Source organism: Oncorhynchus masou, chromosome 24, assembly GCF_036934945.1.
Source record: "Oncorhynchus masou masou isolate Uvic2021 chromosome 24, UVic_Omas_1.1, whole genome shotgun sequence".
Lineage (NCBI taxonomy): Eukaryota > Metazoa > Chordata > Actinopteri > Salmoniformes > Salmonidae > Oncorhynchus > Oncorhynchus masou.
Window position 1 is genome coordinate 116379966 of NC_088235.1, and position 16155 is coordinate 116396120.

General features: G+C 48.2%; 1 protein-coding gene across 1 annotated transcript in view; it reads left to right on the forward strand.

Moving 5' to 3' along the window:
• Positions 1-16155, forward strand: part of LOC135513318 (gamma-aminobutyric acid receptor subunit alpha-5-like) — a 98560-nt gene that overhangs the window by 57665 nt on the left and 24740 nt on the right. Inside the window, exon 7 of the mRNA XM_064936234.1 lies at positions 11513-11656. Coding sequence (XP_064792306.1) covers positions 11513-11656 — 144 coding nt within the window. The remainder of the gene's footprint in view (positions 1-11512; positions 11657-16155) is intronic.

A 16155-nucleotide genomic window follows, 5' to 3' on the forward strand; every position in this document is an offset into this window, starting at 1 on the left:
TATAGAGACAGTGTTAATCACCTCCTCCTCTATCTGGTATAGAGACAGTGTTAATCACCTCCTCCTCTAACTGGTATAGAGACAGTGTTAATCACCACCTCCTCCTCTAACTGGTGTAGAGACAGTGTTCATCACCTCCTCCTCTAACTGGTGTAGAGACAGTGTTCATCACCTCCTCCTCCTCTAACTGGTATAGAGACAGTGTTAATCTCCTCCTCCTCTAACTGGTATAGAGACAGTGTTAATCACCTCCTCCTCTAACTGGTATAGAGACAGTTTTAATCACCACCACCTCCTCTAACTGGTATAGAGACAGTGTTAATCACCTCCTCCTCCTCTAACTGGTATAGAGACAGTGTTAATCACCTCCTTCTCTAACTGGTATAGAGACAGTGTTAATCACCACCACCTCCTCTAACTGGTATAGAGACAGTGTTAATCACCTCCTCCTCCTCTAACTGGTATAGAGACAGTGTTAATCACCACCACCTCCTCTAACTGGTATAGAGACAGTGTTAATCACCTCCTCCTCCTCTAACTGGTATAGAGACAGTGTTAATCACCTCCTCCTCTAACTGGTATAGAGACAGTGTTAATCACCTCCTCCTCTAACTGGTATAGAGACAGTGTTAATCACCTACTCCTCCTCTAACTGGTATAGAGACAGTGTTAATCACCTCCTCCTCCTCTAACTGGTATATAGACAGTGTTAATCACCTCCTCCTCTAACTGGTATAGAGACAGTGTTAATCACCTCCTCCTCTAACTGGTATAGAGACAGTGTTAATCTCCTCCTCCTCTAACTGGTATAGAGACAGTGTTCATCACCTCCTCCTCCTCTAAATGGTGTAGAGACAGTGTTAATCACCACCTCCTCCTCTAACTGGTATAGAGACAGTGTTAATCTCCTCCTCCTCTAACTGGTATAGAGACAGTGTTAATCACCTCCTCCTCTAACTGGTATAGAGACAGTGTTAATCACCTCCTCCTCCTCTAACTGGTATAGAGACAGTGTTAATCACCTCCTCCTCTAACTGGTATAGAGACAGTGTTAATCACCTCCTCCTCCTCTAACTGGTATAGAGACAGTGTTAATCACCTCCTCCTCCTCTAACTGGTATAGAGACAGTGTTAATCACCTCCTCCTCTAACTGGTATAGAGACAGTGTTAATCACCTCCTCCTCTATCTGGTATAGAGACAGTGTTAATCACCTCCTCCTCTAACTGGTATAGAGACAGTGTTAATCACCTCCTCCTCTAACTGGTATAGAGACAGTGTTAATCACCACCTCCTCTAACTGGTATAGAGACAGTGTTAATCACCTACTCATCCTCCTCTAACTGGTATAGAGACAGTGTTAATCACCTCCTCCTCTATCTGGTATAGAGACAGTGTTAATCACCTCCTCCTCTAACTGGTATAGAGACAGTGTTAATCACCTCCTCCTCTATCTGGTATAGAGACAGTGTTAATCACCTCCTCCTCTAACTGGTATAGAGACAGTGTTAATCACCACCTCCTCCTCTAACTGGTGTAGAGACAGTGTTCATCACCTCCTCCTCTAACTGGTGTAGAGACAGTGTTCATCACCTCCTCCTCCTCTAACTGGTATAGAGACAGTGTTAATCACCTCCTCCTCTAACTGGTATAGAGACAGTGTTAATCACCTCCTCCTCCTCTAACTGGTATAGAGACAGTGTTAATCACCTCCCCCTCTAACTGGTATAGAGACAGTGTTAATCACCACCTCCTCCTCTAACTGCTATAGAGACAGTGTTAATCACCTCCTCCTCCTCTAACTGGTATAGAGACAGTGTTAATCACCTCCTCCTCTAATTGGTATAGAGACAGTGTTAATCACCTCCTCCTCCTCTAACTGGTATAGAGACAGTGTTAATCACCTCCTCCTCTTACTGGTATAGAGACAGTGTTAATCACCTCCTCCTCCTCTAACTGGTATAGAGACAGTGTTAATCACCTCCTCCTCTAACTGGTATAGAGACAGTGTTAATCACCTCCTCCTCTAACTGGTATAGAGACAGTGTTAATCACCTCCTCCTCTAACTGGTATAGAGACAGTGTTAATCACCACCTCCTCCTCTATCTGGTATAGAGACAGTGTTAATCACCTCCTCCTCTAACTGGTATAGAGACAGTGTTAATCACCTCCTCCTCTTACTGGTATAGAGACAGTGTTAATCACCTCCTCCTCCTCTAACTGGTATAGAGACAGTGTTAATCACCTCCTCCTCTAACTGGTATAGAGACAGTGTTAATCACCTCCTCCTCTAACTGGTATAGAGACAGTGTTAATCACCTCCTCCTCTAACTGGTATAGAGACAGTGTTAATCACCACCTCCTCCTCTATCTGGTATAGAGACAGTGTTAATCACCTCCTCCTCTAACTGGTATAGAGACAGTGTTAATCACCTCCTCATCCTCCTCTAACTGGTATAGAGACAGTGTTAATCACCTCCTCCTCCTCTAACTGGTATAGAGACAGTGTTAATCACCTCCTCCTCTAACTGGTATAGAGACAGTCTTAATCACCACCACCTCCTCTAACTAGGCAATAAATAGGCCAATAGTGGAGAAGTAATTACAATTTAGCAATTTACACTGGAGAGATATATGTGCAGATGAGGATGTGCAAGTATGTACTGGTGTGAAAAAGAACAGAAAAACAAAAACAAATATGGGATGAGGTAGGTAGTTGGTTCGATGGCTGTGTACAGCTGCAGCGATCGGTTCGCTGCTCTGACAGCTGGTGCTTAAAGTTAGTGAGGGAGATATAAGTCTCCAACTTCAGTGATTTTTGCAATTCTTTTCAGTCATTGGCAGCAGAGAACTGGAAGGAAAGGTGGCCAAAGAGGTGTTGGCTTTGGGGATGACCAGTGAAATATACCTGCTGGAGTGCGTTCTACGGGTGGGTGCTGCTATGGTGACCAGTGAGCTGAGATAAGGCAGAGCTTTACCTAGCAAAGACTTATAGATGACCTGTAGCCAGTGGATTTAGCGACGAATATCTAACGAGGATCAGCCAACGAGGACATACAGGTCGCAGTGGTGAGTAGTATATGGGGCTTTGGTGACAAAACGGATGACGTTGTGGTAGACTGCATCCAATTTGCTGGGTAGAGTGTTGGGATGCTATTTTGTAAATGACATCGCCGAAGTCGAGGATCGGTAGTATAGTCAGTTTTACGAGAGTATGTTTGGCAGCATGAGTGGAGGAGGCTTTGTTGCGAAATAGGAAGATATTCTGACTTAACTTTGGATTGGAGATGCTTAATGTGAGTCTGGATAGAGAGTTTACAGTCTAGCCAGACACCTAAGTATTTGTAGTTGTCCACATATTCTAAGTCAGAACCGTCCTGAGTAGTGATGCTAGTCGTTTGAGAGCAGTTGGAGGCCACAGAAGGTGTGTTTTATGGCATTGAAGCTTGTTTGGAGGTTTGTTAATTAACACAGTGTCCAAACAAGGGCCAGATGTATACAGAACGGTGTCGTCTGCGTAGAGGTGGATCAGAGAATCACCAGCAGCAAGCACAACATCATTGATATATACAGAGAAAACGGGGTATGGTAGTAGGTGCCAGGTGCACCAGTTTCAACACCCTGTAGAGTCCATGTAGTAGGTGCCAAGTGCACCAGTTTCAACACCCTGTAGAGTCCATGTAGTAGGTGCCAGGTGCACCTGTTTCAACACCCTGTAGAGTCCATGTAGTAGGTGCCAGGTGCACCAGTTTCAACACCCTGTAGAGTCCATGTAGTAGGTGCCAGGTGCACCAGTTTCAACACCCTGTAGAGTCCATGTAGTAGGTGCCAGGTGCACCTGTTTCAACACCCTGTAGAGTCCATGTAGTAGGTGCCAGGTGCACCTGTTTCAACACCCTGTAGAGTCCATGTAGTAGGTGCCAGGTGCACCAGTTTGTGTCAAACCCTGCTGGGTTTTTCATGCGCAAAAGTTTCCCGTTTCCCATTTCTTTTTTCTTTTATTTAACCTTTATTTAACTGGTCAGTTAAAAACAAATTCTTAATTACAATGTCAGCCTAACAAAAGGCAAAAGGCCTCCTGTGTGGACAGGGGCTGGATTTAAAATAAAAATACACATCATGACAAGAGAGACAACCACAACACTACATAAAGAGAGACCGAAAAGACAACAACATAGCATGGCAGCAACACATGACAACACAACATCATAGCAACTCCACATGAAAACAACATGGTAGCGACACAACATGGCAGCAGCACGACATGGTAGCAGCACAAAACATGGTATTAACAATATTGGACACAGACAACAGCACAAAGGCAAGAAGGTATAAAGAATGTTCCACCCCCCAAAGGACATCCAGACAACTTGACACAACTGTGGGAAGCATTGGAGTCAACATGAGCCAGTATCCCTGTGGAACGCTTTCGACTTTCGAGTCCATGACCCGACGAATTGAGGCTGTTCTGAGGGAGAAAGTATGTACACTCATTGTACATATATGAGTGAAAAGGGGGATGAATACTTTTGCAAGGTACTGTATTCCCCTTTTCACTCATATATACAGTGCCTTGCGAAAGTATTCGGCCCCCTTATTCAGACCTCTGAGTCTATCACAGTGCAGGTCATTTATACGGAGACTTGATTACACACAGGTGGATTGTATTTATCATCATTAGTCATTTAGGTCAACATTGGATCATTCAGAGATCCTCACTGAACTTCTGGAGAGAGTTTGCTGCACTGAAAGTAAAAGGGCTGAATAATTTTGCACGCCCAATTTTTCAGTTTTTGATTTGTTAAAAAAGTTTGAAATATCCAATAAATGTCGTTCCACTTCATGATTGTATCCCACTTGTTGTTGATTCTTCACAAAAAAATACAGTTTTATATCTTTATGTTTGAAACCTGAAATGTGGCAAAAGGTCGCAAAGTTCAAGGGGGGCGAATACTTTCGCAAGGCACTGTATGTACAATGAGTGTTTTTCCTATTTTGTTGCATTACAAACTGTAAATAAAATGGATTTGGATTTCATGTAATGGACACAAAATAGTCCAAATTGGTGAAGTGAAATAAAAAAATGTTTATTTATTTTAAAGAATTCTAAAAAATAAAAACAGAAAAGTGGTGTGTGTATATGTATTCACCCCTTCTGCTATAAAGCCCCTCAATAAGATCTGGTGCAACCAGTCACCTTCAGAAGTCACATAATTAGTTAAATAAAGTCCACCTGTGTGCAATCTAAGTGTCACATGATCTGTCACATGATCTCAGTATCCATACACCTGTTCTGAAAGGCCCCAGAGTCTGCAACACCACTAAGCAAGGGGCACCACCAAACAAGCATCCCCATGAAGATCAAGGAGCTCTCCAAACAGGTCAGGGACAAAGTTGTGGAGAAGTACAGATCAGGGTTGAGTTATAAACAAATATCAGGAACTTTGAACATCCCATGGAGCACCAATAAATCCATTATTAAAAAATGTAAAGAATATGGCACCACAACAAACCTGCCAAGAGAGGGCTGCCCACCAAAACTCACGGACCAGGCAAGGAGGGCATTAATCAGAGAGGCAACAAAGAGACCAAAGATAACCCTGAAGGAGCTGCAAAGCTAGACAGCGGAGATTGGAGTATCTGTCCATGGAAACCACTTTAAGCCGTACACTCCAGAGAGCTGGGCTTTACAGAAGAGTGGATCCGCATCCAAAAAGGCATGTGGGAGACTCCCCAAATATATGGAAGAAGGTACTCTGGTCAGATGAGACTTAAATGGAACTTTTTGGCCATCAAGGAAAACACTATGTCTGGTGCAAACCAAACACCTCTCATCCCCTGATAACACCATCTGTAGGGATTTTTTTCATCGGCAGTGAAACAGGTCAGATTTGAAGGAAGGATGGATGGTACCAAATACAGGGAAATTCTTGAGGGAAACCTGTTTCAGTCTTCCAGAGATTTGAGACTGGGACAGGGGTTCACCTTCCAGCAGGACAATGACCTGAAACATAAGCAACACTCGAGTGGTTTAAGGGGAAGCATTTACATGTCTTGGAATGGCCTAGTCAAAGCCCAGACCTCAATCCAATTGAGCATCTGTGGTATGACTTGAAGATTGCTGTACACCAGCGGAACCCATCCAACTTGAAGGAGCTGGAGCAGTATTGCCTTGAAGAATGGGCAGAAATCCCAGTGGCTAGATGTGCCAAGCTTATAGAGACATACGCCAAGAGACTTGCAGCTGTAATTGCTGCAAAAGATGGCTCTACAAAGTATTGACTTTGGGGGTGTGAATAATTATGCACGCTCAAGTTCTCTTTTTTTTGTCTTATTTCTTGTTTGTTTCACAATAAAATATCTTTTGCATCTTCAAAGTGGTAGGCATGTTGTGTAAATCAAATTATACAAACCTCACAAAAATCAATTTGAATTCCATTTTAATTCCAGGTTGTAAGGCAACAAAATAGGAAAAATGCCAAAGAGGTGAATACTTTCGCAAGCCACTATATATGGCACAGTACTATAAGGGGAAATAGAATGAAGATGCTCTTCCCCTCTGCTCCTCTCTGCTCCTCTCTGCTCCTCTCTGCTCCCCTCTGCTCCTCTCTGCTCCTCTCTGCTCCTCTCTGCTCCCCTCTGCTCCCCTCTGCTCCTCTCTGCTCCCCTCTGCTCCCCTCTGCTCCCCTCTGCTCCCCTCTGCTCCTCTCTGCTCCTCTCTGCTCCCCTCTGCTCCCCTCTGCTCCTCTCTGCTCCTCTCTGCTCCCCTCTGCTCCCCTCTGCTCCCCTCTGCTCCTCTCTGCTCCCCTCTGCTCCTCTCTGCTCCCCTCTGCTCCTCTCTGCTCCCCTCTGCCTCTCTCTGCTCCTCTCTGCTCCCCTCTGCTCCTCTCTGCTCCCCTCTGCTCCTCTCTGCCTCTCTCTGCTCCCCTCTGCTCCTCTCTGCTCCTCTCTGCTCCCCTCTGCCTCTCTCTGCCCCTCTCTGCTCCTCTCTGCTCCTCTCTGCCTCTCTCTGCTCCCCTCTGCTCCTCTCTGCTCCCCTCTGCTCCTCTCTGCTCCCCTCTGCACCTCTCTGCTCCTCTCTGCTCCTCTCTGCCTCTCTCTGCTCCTCTCTGCTCCTCTCTGCTCCTCTGCTCCTCTCTGCTCCTCTCTGCTCCTCTCTGCTCCCCTCTGCTCCCCTCTGCTCCTCTCTGCTCCTCTCTGCCTCTCTCTGCTCCCCTCTGCTCCCCTCTGCTCCCCTCTGCTCCTCTCTGCTCCCCTCTGCTCCCCTCTGCTCCTCTCTGCTCCCCTCTGCTCCCCTCTGCCTCTCTCTGCTCCTCTCTGCTCCTCTCTTCATAATGGATGAATATAGTGCCTCTAGGTTTTGGTGAAGCTATTTACCTTCTGTCCCTGCAGTGGTGAAGAGGAAAGATACCTTGCACCAGAGGCTAACAAGGGGGCTAATCCTTGTGGGCTAATCCTAGGGGACTAATCCTTTAGGACACACAATTGTCAAGAGTGTTGAATATGAAAACAAGTCCCAGACCTCAGGGTGGCTCTATGCTCTGCCCCTTCAGGAGATAATGTAGGGAGACTGGCAGAGGGCTTCATCCAATGGCGGGAGACTGGCAGCGTAACTCCATCCAATGGCGGGAGACTGGCAGCATGCTCCGTTCAACGGCGGAAGACTGGCAGCGTGCTCCGTCCAGTAGCGGGAGACTGGCAGCGTGCTCCGTCCAGTAGCGGGAGACTGGCAATGTGCTCCGTCCAGTAGCAGGAGACTGGCAACGTGCTCCGTCCAGTAGCGGGAGACTGGCAAGTGCTCTATCCAGTAGCGGGAGACTGGCAACGTGCTCTATCCAGTAGCAGGAGACTGGCAACGTGCTCCGTCCAGTAGCGGGAGACTGGCAACGTGCTCTATCCAGTAGCGGGAGACTGGCAGCGTGCTCTACTCCGTCCAGTAGCAGGAGACTGGCAACGTGCTCCGTCCAGTAGCGGGAGACTGGCAACGTGCTCTGTCCAGTAGCGGGAGACTGGCAACGTGCTCTATCCAGTAGCAGGAGACTGGCAACGTGCTCCGTCCAGTAGCGGGAGACTGGCAACGTGCTCTATCCAGTAGCAGGAGACTGGCAACGTGCTCCGTCCAGTAGCGGGAGACTGGCAACGTGCTCTATCCAGTAGCAGGAGACTGGCAACGTGCTCTATCCAGTAGCGGGAGACTGGCAACGTGCTCTATCCAGTAGCAGGAGACTGGCAACGTGCTCCGTCCAGTAGCGGGAGACTGGCAACGTGCTCTATCCAGTAGCGGGAGACTGGCAGCGTGCTCTACTCCGTCCAGCAGCGGGAGACTGGCAGCGTGCTCTACTCCGTCCAGTAGCGGGAGACTGGCAGCGTGCTCTACTCCGTCCAGTAGCGGGAGACTGGCAGCGTGCTCTACTCCGTCCAGTAGCGGGAGACTGGCAGCGTGCTCTACTCCGTCCAGTAGCAGGAAACTGGCAGCGTGCTCTACTCCGTCCAGTAGCGGGAGACTGGCAGCGTGCTCTACTCCGTCCAGTAGCAGGAAACTGGCAGCGTGCTCTACTCCGTCCAGTAGCGGGAGACTGGCAGCGTGCTCTACTCCGTCCAGTAGCGGGAGACTGGCAGCGTGCTCTACTCCGTCCAGTAGCGGGAGACTGGCAGCGTGCTCTACTCCGTCCAGTAGCGGGAGACTGGCAGCGTGCTCTACTCCGTCCAGTAGCGGGAGACTGGCAGCGTGCTCTACTCCGTCCAGTAGCGGGAGACTGGCAGCGTGCTCTACTCCGTCCAGTAGCGGGAGACTGGCAGCGTGCTCTACTCCGTCCAGCAGCGGGAGACTGGCAGCGTGCTCTACTCCGTCCAGTAGCGGGAGACTGGCAGCGTGCTCTACTCCGTCCAGTAGCAGGAAACTGGCAGCGTGCTCTACTCCGTCCAGTAGCGGGAGACTGGCAGCGTGCTCTACTCCGTCCAGTAGCGGGAGACTGGCAGCGTGCTCTACTCCGTCCATTAGCGGGAGACTGGCAGCGTGCTCTACTCCGTCCAGTAGTGGGAGACTGGCAGCGTGCTCTACTCCGTCCAGTAGCGGGAGACTGGCAGCGTGCTCTACTCCGTCCAGTAGTGGGAGACTGGCAGCGTGCTCTACTCCGTCCAGTAGTGGGAGACTGGCAGCGTGCTCTACTCCGTCCAGTAGCGGGAGACTGGCAGCGTGCTCTACTCCGTCCAGTAGTGGGAGACTGGCAGCGTGCTCTACTCCGTCCAGTAGTGGGAGACTGGCAGCGTGCTCTACTCCGTCCAGTAGCGGGAGACTGGCAGCGTGCTCTACTCCGTCCAGTAGTGGGAGACTGGCAGCGTGCTCTACTCCGTCCAGTAGCGGGACACTGGCAGCGTGCTCTACTCCGTCCAGTGGGGGGAGACTGGCAGCGTGCTCTACTCCGTCCAGTAGCGGGAGACTGGCAGCGTGCTCTACTCCGTCCAGTAGCAGGAGACTGGCAGCGTGCTCTACTCCGTCCAGTAGTGGGAGACTGGCAGCGTGCTCTACTCCGTCCAGTAGCGGGAGACTGGCAGCGTGCTCTACTCCGTCCAGTAGCGGGAGACTGGCAGTGTGCTCTACTCCGTCCAGTAGTGGGAGACTGGCAGCGTGCTCTACTCCGTCCAGTAGCAGGAGACTGGCAGCGTGCTCTACTCCGTCCAGTGGGGGGCATGCGTACTTCAACCATAGGTGACGAGGGTACAGTCTGCAGTTTGTTGTGCATCCTCCTTTGCATCCCCGAGGTCCTAACGCCTGTTTTGAGAGAGGAGATTTCCTTCTCCTTCAAAAGCAGGCTATTCGGTTGTTCCCGAGTCAGAAGAACAAAGTGGTTGGTACAGCCGGTACTTCTTAGTTGCCAAAAGCGATGGAATGTTGCATCCCATCCTGGAATTACGTGTATTAAAGAAGCACCTCAATGTTGCGAGTTCAAAATGCTCACACTTTGCCGGCTATTGCAGACAGTGTGACCCAGAGATTGGTTCACGTCCATAGATCTGAAGGATGCCTTTCTTCATGTGCTATACCGTACATCCTCACCCGTACTTTTTCTATGATGGTGGAGGAAGTTTTGGCACCGGTGCGGTGCCAGCGAATCAGAGTATTTGCCTTTCTGGACGATAGGCTGGTCGTAGCAGTGTCAAGGGAACATGTGGAGCTCCACACTGCTAAGCTGGTTTGCAAATTCACTGGGGTTCATAGTGAATCACAAGAAAAGTTATTTGACTTGCTTTTGACTTGACTGCGTATTCAGTTTCTGGGTCTCGTTCTGGATCAAGAGGAAGGTCGCATTCCGGCTCTTTCTGTCACGGTTTCAGCTGAAACACTTGGTGCCTTTTAGCTTGTGCCTGCTATTATTGGAGATGCCCGTGACTGCTGTTGCAGGGGGTTCTCATGGGCCTGGTAGTGTCCGCAGGGTGATCATGACAGACTCCTCCTTAATGGGATGTGGAGCACTGTGTGTGGGCTACTTGGAAAGAGAGATTTGGTCAACAGCTCAAAGTATGCTGCTTATCAATGACCTATAGCTATTGACTGTTTTGCTGGCGCTAATGCATTTCCTTCTGATGTTGTAGGGCCAGCATGAGCTACTGACTGTTTTGCTGGCACTGAGGCATTTCCTTCTGATGTTGTAGGGCCAGCATGAGCTACTGACTGTTTTGCTGGCGCTAATGCATTTCCTTCTGATGTTGTAGGGCCAGCATGAGCTACTGACTGTTTTGATGGCACTGAGGCATTTCCTTCTGATGTTGTAGGGCCATCATGAGCTACTGACTGTTTTGATGGCAGTGAGGCATTTCCTTGTGATGTTGTAGGGCCAGCATGAGCTACTGACTGTTTTGATGGCAGTGAGGCATTTCCTTCTGATGTTGTAGGGCCATCATGAGCTACTGACTGTTTTGATGGCACTGAGGCATTTCCTTGTGATGTTGTAGGGCCAGCATGAGCTACTGACTGTTTTGATGGCAGTGAGGCATTTCCTTCTGATGTTGTAGGGCCAGCATGAGCTACTGACTGTTTTGATGGCAGTGAGGCATTTCCTTGTGATGTTGTAGGGCCAGCATGAGCTACTGACTGTTTTGATGGCAGTGAGGCATTTCCTTGTGATGTTGTAGGGCCAGCATGAGCTACTGACTGTTTTGATGGCAGTGAGGCATTTCCTTCTGATGTTGTAGGGCCAGCATGAGCTACTGACTGTTTTGTCAGCAAGTGTTGGTAAGGGTCTGTTGTTGATGCTGATTCCCGGAGATCATCCTCCTGTTGGGTGGGGACACATGGCGGGTATCCTGTTTCCTGCCTTCTGTTGTAGATGCGTATCCTGTTTCCTGTCTTCTGTTGTAGATATGTATTCTGTCTCCTGTTGTAGATGAGTATCCTGTTTCCTGTCTCCTGTTGTAGATGCGTATCCTGTGTCCTGTCTCCTGTTGTAGATGCGTATCCTGTTTCCTGTCTCTTGTTGGAGATGCATATCCTGTTTCCTGTCTCTTGTTGTAGATGCGTATCCTGTGTCTGAGGTGGTGTATTCGTGGACCCAGGGAGCAGCCAAGTCAGTGGTGGTGGCAGAGGAGGGGTCACGACTCAACCAGTATCATCTGATAGGACAGACCGCTGGCACTGAGGACATCTATACTAGCAGAGGTACACACACACGAAATCACACATAGTATCACGACAGGATATGACCCAGAAGCAGACACGGGAGGCGGATAGTACAGTTCTCAGATGATTTATTAGAAACACGGGGCAAAGGGCAGGTCGAGGGCAGACAGAGGATCGTGATCAGGTCAGAGTCAGGCAGGCACAGAACGGCAGAGGGTCAGGGCAGGTCGATGGTCCGAACCCGGGAAAAACTAGGAAACAGAACTAGTGAAATGGGAAGGCTGGAAAGAACGCTGCCAAGACCTGACAAGACGAACTGGCAACAGACAAACAGAGAACGCAGGTAAAAATACACAGGGGAGAATGGAGAAGATGGGCAACACCTGGAGGGGGGGGTGGAGACAAGCACAAAGTCAGGTGAAACAGATCAGGGTGTGACACATAAGCTGCGGCTCAGACAGCATGTTACCATTCTAATCTCTTATTACTCACCTATTCATCCTCCTACCAATCACCCTTTCACTGCCATACCGATCCTAACATCTACTTTCACTGACATACTGACCCTAACAACTACTGTCACTGACATACTGATCCTAACAACTACTGTCACTGACATACTGACCCTAACAACTACAGTCACTGACATACCGATCCTAACAACTACAGTCACTGACATACTGATCCTAACAACTACTGTCACTGACATACTGACCCTAACAACTACTGTCACTGACATACTGATCCTAACAACTACTGTCACTGACATACTGACCCTAACAACTACTGTCACTGACATACTGACCCTAACAACTACAGTCACTGACATACCGATCCTAACAACTACTGTCACTGCCATACTGATCCTAACAACTACTGTCACTGACATACTGATCCTAACATCTACTGTCACTGACATACCGATCCTAACAACTACTGTCACTGACATACTGACCCTAACAACTACTGTCACTGACACACTGACCCTAACAACTACTGTCATGGACATACTGATCCTAACATCTACTGTCACTGACATACCGATCCTAACATCTACTGTCACTGACATACTGATCCTAACAACTACTGTCACTGACATACTGACCCTAACAACTACTGTCATGGACATACTGACCCTAACAACTACTGTCACTGACATACTGACCCTAACAACTACTGTCACTGACATACTGATCCTAACAACTACTGTCACTGACATACTGATCCTAACAACTACTGTCACTGACATACTGACCCTAACAACTACAGTCACTGACATACTGATCCTAACAACTACTGTCACTGACATACTGATCCTAACAACTACTGTCACTGACATACTGATCCTAACAACTACTGTCACTGACATACTGACCCTAACAACTACTGTCACTGACATACTGATCCTAACAACTACTGTCACTGACATACTGATCCTAACAACTACTGTCATGGACATACTGATCCTAACAACTACTGTCATGGACATACTGATCCTAACAACTACTGTCACTGACATACTGATCCTAACATCTACTGTCACTGACATACTGATCCTAACAACTACTGTCACTGACATACTGACCCTAACAACTACTGTCACTGACATACCGATCCTAACAACTACTGTCACTGACACACTGACCCTAACAACTACTGTCACTGACATACTGATCCTAACAACTACTGTCACTGACATACTGATCCTAACATCTACTGTCACTGACATACTGATCCTAACATCTACTGTCACTGACATACTGATCCTAACAACTACTGTCATGGATGCATCACTTTGATGTGGAACTTTACATTAGGGCCGTAACTTTTAACTTTAAGTCTGCAATGCCTTTATAAACGTTTAACCTTGTCTGTGCCTTTATAAACGTTTAAACTTGTCTGCCATGCATGGTGCCTTTTTAAACGTTTAACCTTGTCTGTGCCTTTATAAGCGTTTAACCTTGTCTGCCATGCATGGTGCCTTTTTAAACGTTTAACCTTGTCTGCCATGCATGGTGCCTTTTTAAACACAATCATCTAGAAAGCCCATACAGAGTTCATATCTCCTACCATAGAATACTGTATGCTGCCGCTGCAGGTGAGGAGGTGGTTGTCTCTGACTTCAGGTTATTAGGAAGAACATATCTAGATTGAGACACAAGCTGTCAGATACATGTCACAAATATCTGCTTGAAACTTTCTTTACTGAGTCAAGAATAGCTCAGCGAAGTGCTCACAGCCGGAGCCGGCACTCATCAAGCCATGGACGCCAAACTGACAAGCAGAAGTGATCATAGAACATATTTTACAAATCCTAAAATTAAAAAAGGAACACAACTTAGACAGGAAATTATCCAACATCCAGACAGACACGCCAACATCCAGACAGACACTTCGACATCCAGACAGACACTCTAACATCCAGACAGACACTTCGACATCCAGACAGACACTTCGACATCCAGACAGACACTCCAACATCCAGACAGACACTCTAACATCCAGACAGACACTCTAACATCCAGACAGACACTCCAACATCCAGACAGACACTTCGACATCCAGAGAGACACTCCAACATCCAGACAGACACTCCAACATGCAGACAGACAATCTAACATCCAGACAGACACTCTAACATCCAGACAGACACTCTAACATCCAGACAGACACTGCGACATCCAGACAGACACTTCGACATCCAGACAGACACTCCAACATCCAGACAGACACTCCAACATCCAGACAGACACTTCGACATCCAGACAGACACTTCGACATCCAGACAGACACTTCGACATCCAGACAGACACTCCAACATCCAGACAGACACTCTAACATCCAGACAGACACTCTAACATCCAGACAGACACTCCAACATCCAGACAGACACTTCGACATCCAGAGAGACACTCCAACATCCAGACAGACACTCCAACATGCAGACAGACACTCTAACATCCAGACAGACACTCTAACATCCAGACAGACACTCTAACATCCAGACAGACACTGCGACATCCAGACAGACACTTCGACATCCAGACAGACACTCCAACATCCAGACAGACACTCCAACATCCAGACAGACACTTCGACATCCAGACAGACACTCCAACATCCAGACAGACACTTCGACATCCAGACAGACACTCCAACATCCAGACAGACACTCCAACATCCAGACAGACACTTCGACATCCAGACAGACACTTCGACATCCAGACAGACACTCTAACATCCAGACAGACACTCTAACATCCAGACAGACACTTCGACATCCAGACAGACACTTCGACATCCAGACAGACACTCTAACATCCAGACAGACACTCTAACATCCAGACAGACACTTCGACATCCAGACAGACATTCTAACATCCAGACAGACACTTCGACATCCAGACAGACACTTCGACATCCAGACAGACACTTCGACATCCAGACAGACACTCTAACATCCAGACAGACACTCTAACATCCAGACAGACACTCTAACATCCAGACAGACACTATAACATCCAGACAGACACTATAACATCCAGACAAACTGTTCGATTTCTCCAATAAAGTAAAGTCCTTAATATACTTCCTGCTCAGTGTTGACAGTTACTTTGTTTCAAAAGCCTGATAACTTTAAACCTTAATTGCTGTCATTGTCATGGCAATGAGGGACAAAGAGTTGGCATGATAGCACAGACAGATTGGCCCTCAGGCTATATAAATGACAATGCCATATTGTAGAACCGTAAATGACATAACAAATAGCACCATACTGTAGTGGTACTCACCATACCGTAGTGGTACTCACCGTACTGTAGTGGTACTCACCATACCGTAGTGGTACTCACCGTACTGTAATGGTACTCACCATACCGCAGTGGTACTCACCGTACTGTGATGGTTCTCAGCATACCGTAGTGGTACTCAACATACTATAGTGGTACTCATCAAACTAAAGTGATACACACCATACAGTGCTCACCATACTGTAGTGGTACTCACCGTACTGTAGTGGTACTCACCGTACCGTAGTGGTACTCACCGTACCGTAGTGGTACTCACCATACCGTAGTGGTACTCACCGTACCGTAGTGACACCCCAGTTCCCCGTAGACACCCCAGTTCCCCGTAGACACCCCAGTTCCCCGTAGACACCCCAGTTCCCCGTAGACACCCCAGTTCCCCGTAGACACCCTAGTTCCCCGTAGACACCCTAGTTCCCGTAGACACCCCAGTTCCCCGTAGACACCCCAGTTCCCCGTAGACACCCCAGTTCCCCGTAGACACCCCAGTTCCCCGTAGACACCCCAGTTCCCCGTAGACACCCCAGTTCCCCATAGACACCCTAGTTCCCCGTAGACACCCTAGTTCCCGTAGACACCCCAGTTCCCCGTAGACACCCCAGTTCCCCGTAGACACCCCAGTTCCTCGTAGACACCCCAGTTCCTCGTAGTAGACACCCCAGTTCCCCGTAGACACCCCAGTTCCCGTAGACACCCCAGTTCCCCATAGACACCCTAGTTCCCGTAGACACC